The following is a 6,629-nucleotide window of genomic DNA, read 5'->3' on the forward strand; positions in this document are numbered from 1 at the left end:
CCCCACTACCGTTGTAACATCATTGGACTGGAGAAGGGACATGAAGTTTCAAAGAAACAATCTTGATAGCAAGGTGAGTATCCTGTGATCTCCTTTGCCACTCCAGGCAATGGGCTCCAGGGTCCCCAAGATCCAACCTTCCCATTGGCTTCCTCTTCTTATCATTTGTATGGTAGCGTGTAGGGCACTACCTAACCCCGACCGAGATCAGGGCCCCCATCATGCCAAGCACTGCACACACACAAAGTAAGAGATGGTCTCCACACCAAAGAGCTCACTATCTAAAATTCTAAATAGATAAAGGTGAGAACTGAAACAGGCACAGGAAGGGGAAATGACTAGACCAAGATTAATGGCAGAGTCGGGAATTGAACCCAGGTGTCCCGAGCCCCAGCCCAGTGTCCTATCCATTAAACAAAACTGCTTTTCTGCACAGGATGTGATTTACCCAAGGTCACAGAACAACCAAGCCAGGAATGAACCCAGATCTCCTACCTCAGTGCTCTCATTACCCAGCACTGGGTGGGAAATTTCATGTCAAGTTGAACTAAAACTGAAATCTTTTCAACATTTCTGGCAAACCAAAAAACTTAAAAAATAAATGTTTTGGGTCAATGTTTTGTTTCAATTTGAATCATTTAACATTTTTGAATTTTTTTAAATAATTGAAGGAAATTTCTGAATTAAAATTGTTTCAAACCAAAAAATTGAAATGTTTCATTTACAAAATCTCAAAATGAAACATTATGATTGGGGGAGGTGGGGGCTGAGGGTTTTATTAAATGAATAATTCATCAAAACCAATATGAATTTGCAAAACATCTCAGTGTTGCCAAATCTGCATTTTTCAAGGAAAGAAATGTTATCTGAAAAATTTCACCCAGCTCTAAATCTGACCCTTCTCCCAGCTCAGCCAAGTCTCTTTCCTCATTCCAGGAGGCGTCCTCAGACTGAAGACCCCTGCTCATCTTTCCTCTCCTGGCCAAAGGGGCTTTAAATTGGAGCGGTGGGAACCCAATGTCATCCCAATACGCTATTCTGGGAGAGGTGAGACCCCACCCCAGCACCATGAACCTTTCTAATGTCCCACCAGCCCTCAATGGCTCCCAGGGTGGCCCCTCGCCTACCCTGTATGGGGGCCATTCTTTGTGGCAGGTGGTGTTGATTGTGCTGATGACTGGGATCCTCTCGCTGGTCACACTGGTGGGCAACCTGCTTGTGATGGTCTCCTTCAAAGTCAACAGCGAATTGAAGACAGTCAACAACTACTTCCTACTCAGCCTGGCCTGTGCTGACCTCATCATTGGAGCAGTGTCTATGAACCTCTATACCACCTACATCATCATGGGGCACTGGGCCCTTGGCAACGTGGCCTGCGACCTCTGGCTGGCCCTTGACTATGTAGCCAGCAATGCTTCAGTCATGAACCTCCTGATCATCAGCTTTGACCGCTACTTCTCCATCACACGGCCCTTGACCTACCGGGCCAAGAGGACGCCAAAGAGGGCAGCCATCATGATCGGCTTAGCTTGGGCCATCTCCTTCATCCTTTGGGCACCTGCCATCTTGTTCTGGCAGTACTTTGTTGGGGAGCGGACAGTGCCCTCAGGAAACTGCCATCTCCAGTTCCTCTCTCAGCCTATCATTACTTTTGGCACGGCCATTGCAGCCTTCTACCTGCCGGTCACCATCATGATCATTCTCTACTGGAGGATCTACCGGGAGACTGAGAACAGGGCCAGGGAACTGGCTTGCCTGCAAGGCTCAGAGAGCAAAAGCATTGTCAGGCCAATCCCCAACAACAGGCCTAAAGGAGGTGGTGAAGGCAGCAACAGCAACTCAGAGCGGTTGGAACCCATCAAGGTTTCTTCTGCTGTGGCAAAAACCCACACAAAGGCCTACTGCTTTCCCAGTTGGAGGAAGGCCAGGCTATATGTGGAGCAGAGCAGCAACGGGAGCTGGATCAATACAGAGGAGGAGGAAGAGGAGGACGGCTCCCCTGATTCCTTGACATCGTCTGAGGGAGAGGAGCAGCCCTTTGAGGTTCAGAGTGTCTGCTCGGTGGTGATCCGGCTGCCTATGATTGGCAGTGTAACGCAGCCCCCGCTGCCAACAGAGAAGCCAACCCGGGGCCGGGAGAAGCTGGCTGGAGGGCCATGGGCAGGAGGGAATGGCTTGTGCAGGATCCTAGCCCAGTCTCCTGCTGCCACTGAGTCCCCCAACATGGCCAAGAAGCCGTCAAACAAAAAGATATCACCAATTAAGGAGAAGGGGGTGTTGACTGCCAAAAGCCATCTGCGGAAGAGGAGCAAACAGCTCTCCCAGCAGAAGACCCTCTCCCTGATCAAAGAGAAGAAAGCAGCCCGAACACTGAGTGCCATCCTGCTGGCCTTCATCCTCACATGGACACCCTATAACATCATGGTGCTGGTGTCCACCTTCTGCCAGGACTGTGTTCCTAAGAGCCTCTGGAAACTGGGCTACTGGCTTTGCTATGTTAACAGCACTGTCAATCCCATGTGCTATGCCCTGTGCAATAAGTCTTTTCGCAATACATTTAAGATGCTGCTGCTGTGCCGCTGGGACAAGAGGAGGTGGAAGAAGATGCCCAAGCACGTGGTGGCCTTCCACAGGGCTCCAGCACACTGAGCAGGCGTGGGGTGAATTCCAGAATGGTGAGCCAGGCACAGCCAGTGGAGGGAGCCAAATGCGGCAGCGGGGGAGGGGTGGGAATTAGCTTCTAAGGTGGGAAGTGGAGAGTGAATCAGACCATGAATTGTTGAGACTGTATGGCAGAGGTTCTCAAACTGTGGGGCGTGCTCTCCAGGGGGATACGGAGAAATGATTGGGGGGGCAGCCCCCACAGGGGGTGGGGAGGAAGCGCCACCCAGCCTCGCTCTGCTCTGGCCCTGTCCCCAGCCGGAGCCCTGGCTCCCGGCCCCAAGCCACCCCTAGTCGCCCCTGACTGGCCTGGACACGGCTCCATTCCCAGGCCCACTCCCATCCCCGTGCCCAGCTGCAGCCCCAGCCTTAGCTCCCTCACTGTGGTCTGTGTTCCCTCCCCCACACACACACAGCTGCAGCCCCACTCCCAACCCCAGGAGGGAGGATAAGGACAGGAGTAAGGGTGGGGGGGAACGTGATCCTGAAAAGTTTGGGGATCACTGCTGTAGGGTATCCCTGTGTCATCAGTTGCAGCTAAGGTCAGCCCTATTAAAGAACATGGAGGGAGACAATTCTGCTCTTGCAACCATGCATGCACCTTGCAGTAAACTTCATCAGTCTAAGTGCCTAAATGGAAAACAGAAATTTGATAATAGAGGGCTCTTCAGTCTAGCAGACAATTAGGATCCTAGTAAAAATCATGCCTCATAGTGGAAGATTCAGAGAACTCAGTCTATTTAGTTTATCTAAGAGAAGGTTAAGGGGTCTATAAGTATCTGCCTGGGGAAGAAGAGCTCTGTGTAAGCTTGAAAGCTTATCTCTCTCACCTCCAGAAGTTGGTCCAATAAAAGATATTACCTCCCCCAACTTGTCTCTCTACATGGGGAAGAGAAATTTGATAATGGAGGGCTCATCAAACTAGCCAAGGTCTAACAAGAACCAATGACTGCAAGCTAAAGCTAGATAAATTCAGACAAGAAATAAAGTGCCTGTTTTTAACAGTGAGGGGAATTAACCATTGGAACAACTTACCAAAGGCTAAAAGAAAAGGAGTACTTGTGGCACCTTAGAGACTAACCAATTTATTTTAGCATGAGCTTTCGTGAGCTACAGCTCACTTCATCAGATACCAAAGGCTGTGGTGGGTTTTCCATTGCTGGCAATTTTTAAATCAAGACTGGACAGTTTTCTAAAACATCTGTTCTAGTCCAAAGAGGCATTATTATCCAGGGATGTCCTATGGCCTGTATTATACAGCCCGTCAGATTAGATGATCACAGTGGTCCCTTTTGACCTCATAATCTATGAATATAAGAGTGGGGACTCCACTGCCTCCTGCTGAAGGATGAATGGACTTGGTGGAAGTAGCATGCATGGTGGGTGGGACAATGCAGATCCTGGGCACCGCTGAGTGCAATTTGGCCCTGGGAACTCATCATGTGAAAATAATTAATACACTAGACCAAAGCTTTTCCTAAGAGGACTCTATGCCAGCTCTAGGAGTGGGAGCTGGTGGTTAGAACAGGAGGAAATTGGGAGTCAAAGACTTGTGGGTTTTATTCCCAGCTCTGGAATAATAACTCTTCCCAGAGCTGGGATCTAGTGGTTACAACAGTTAATACTAGGGCCAGGACTCTTGAATTCTATTCCCAGCTCAGGGAGGGCTGTATTGCCGCTGGAAGCCAAGGTGCCAGCAGCTCTTATCAAGATATAACAAGCAAATGTATTACAAGTGTCTCAATTTGCGGTTCCTTGCCTTTTTCCCCTAGATTAAATCCCTGGGCTGGGATGAAGACTGTCAGGCAAACTGCACTGCAGCAGAAGAATGGGACCTGGCTGTGATGCCAGAGGGAGAATTCCTCCGAGACAGTCATGAACCCAGCCTTTGGGGTCTGGGTGAGGATACAGCTGGCAGGTTCCGGAACACCATGCCACCGTTTATTATTGTAATCTTGAACTCATTGTCAGATAGTGGCCTTCCTTAAAACCTTGATGAATGTGGATGTATCAAAAGGAAAACAAATGGACAAAGCTGGTGCATTTAATGCTCTGTGCTTGAGAGAAACTGATTTAAAACCTGGTTTAAAATCTAAGCCACAGGGCCACTGAAACCAGCAATTCATGGTTGTGACATGACCTCTTGGGATTTTCAGCTCTTTCCAGTCTTGATGCTTTGACTAAGAGGACACTTGACCTTCCATCCATTCAGCCACAGAGACAAGCACAGTCTAGCCATCCTACTGCTTAGACCAGGAAAATGGGTGTCAGAACTCCTGACTCTTCATGAGTATGTCTAGTGGTTAGAGTCAGAGACTGGGCTGGGAGGAGAGAGGGTGTCTAGCGCTTAGAGCAAGGACGGGGGAAGACTCCTGCATTCCAGCCCCAGTTCTGGGAGGTCAGTGGCGTTTAGTGATTAGGGCAGAGGAGAATGGTAGACAAGACTCCTGAGTTCTTCTGTTTCCAGGCTCAGAGTCAGAAACTGGGAATCTGATCTGTAGGGCGGGGAGGTCTAATGGGTTAGAGCAGGGTGGCAGTGGGAGCCAGGACTCCTGGATTCTATTTCCAGCTCTGGGAGGGGCACGGTGTCTAGTTCTGCAGAAAAGGATCTGGGGATTACAGCGGATGAGAAGCTGGATATGAGCAGTGTGCCCTTGTTGCCAAGAAGGCAAACAGCATATTAGGATGTATTAGTAGGAGCACTGCCAACAGATTGAGGGAAGTGATTATTCCCCTCTATTCAGGACTGGTGAGGCCACACATGAAGTATTGTGTCCAGTTTGGGTCCCCACACTACAGAAGGGATGTGGACAAATTAGAGAGAGTCCAGTGGAGGGCAACGAAAATGATTAGAGGGCTAGGGCACATGACTTACAAGGAGACGCTGAGGGAACTGGGGTTATTTAGTCTGCAGAAGATAAGACTGAGGGGGGATTTGATAGGAGCCTTCAACTACCTTAAGGGGGGTTCCAAAGAGGATGGAGCTTGGCTGTTCTTGGTGGTGGCAGATGACAGAACAAGAAGCAATGGTCTCAAGTTGCAGTGGGGGAGGTCTAGGTTGGATATTAGAAAACACTATTTCACTAGGAGGGTGGTGAAGCACTAGAAATGGGTTACCTAGGGAAGTGGTAGAATCTCCATCTTTAGAGGTTTTTAAGGCCCGGCTTGACAAAGCCCTGGCTGGTATGATTTAGTTGGGGTTAGTCCTGCTTTGAGCAGGGGATTAGACTAAATGACCTCCTGAGGTCTCTTCCAACCCTAATATTCTATGATTCTAGTGACTAAAGGTGGGGGTGTCTGGGCTCTGGAGTTCCATTCTCAGAGCTTGTGACCTTGGGCAATCATGGGTGGTGAAGCTTCATTGGTTGAGTTTTAGAAAACACTTTGTAATCTGGTGCTAGTGAGGTGCCGAGTATCACTGCATTGCACTGAGAAAGATGAAAACTGAAGGTGACATGGGGAAAGATGACATCTGGAGTAGGGAAAGACAGTAAGGACAGTTGCACCTCCATCCTTCCCATCAGGGTCTTAAAGTGTCCCATTCAATCACATGGACACAGGATATTATTAATAACCCACTCTGTTACTGTCCTGCTCAAGAGGATTAGTGTAGAGAAATTCTTCCCTAGTCCCTGCTCAAGCATCTCTCTAAGGGGGTTATATAGGCCCCATTATCATAATACCTGGGCACCTCACAATATTTTAATTAGGGTTGTCAAGTGATTTAAAAAATTAATTGTGATTAATCATACGGTTAAATGATAGAACACTATTTATTTAAATATTTTTGGATGTTTCCTACATTTTCAAATATATTGATTTCACTTACAACACAGAATACAAAGTGTACAGTGCTCACTTTATATTTATTTTTATTAAATATTTGCACTATAAAAAACACAAGAAATAGTATTTTGTTCACCTAATACAAGTACTATAGTGCAATCTCTTTATCATGAAAGTTGAAC

General features: G+C 48.0%; 1 protein-coding gene across 1 annotated transcript; it reads left to right on the forward strand.

The window, feature by feature from the left end:
- Positions 1-1,017: 1,017 nt before the first annotated feature.
- On the forward strand, positions 1,018-2,649 carry CHRM1 (cholinergic receptor muscarinic 1). Its single transcript, XM_077822103.1, has one exon. The coding sequence runs from the start codon at positions 1,018-1,020 to the stop codon at positions 2,647-2,649; it is 1,632 nt and encodes a 543-aa protein (XP_077678229.1).
- Positions 2,650-6,629: the final 3,980 nt, after the last annotated feature.

The sequence above is a fragment of the Eretmochelys imbricata genome, chromosome 7, assembly GCF_965152235.1.
Source record: "Eretmochelys imbricata isolate rEreImb1 chromosome 7, rEreImb1.hap1, whole genome shotgun sequence".
Taxonomy (NCBI): Eukaryota; Metazoa; Chordata; order Testudines; family Cheloniidae; genus Eretmochelys; species Eretmochelys imbricata.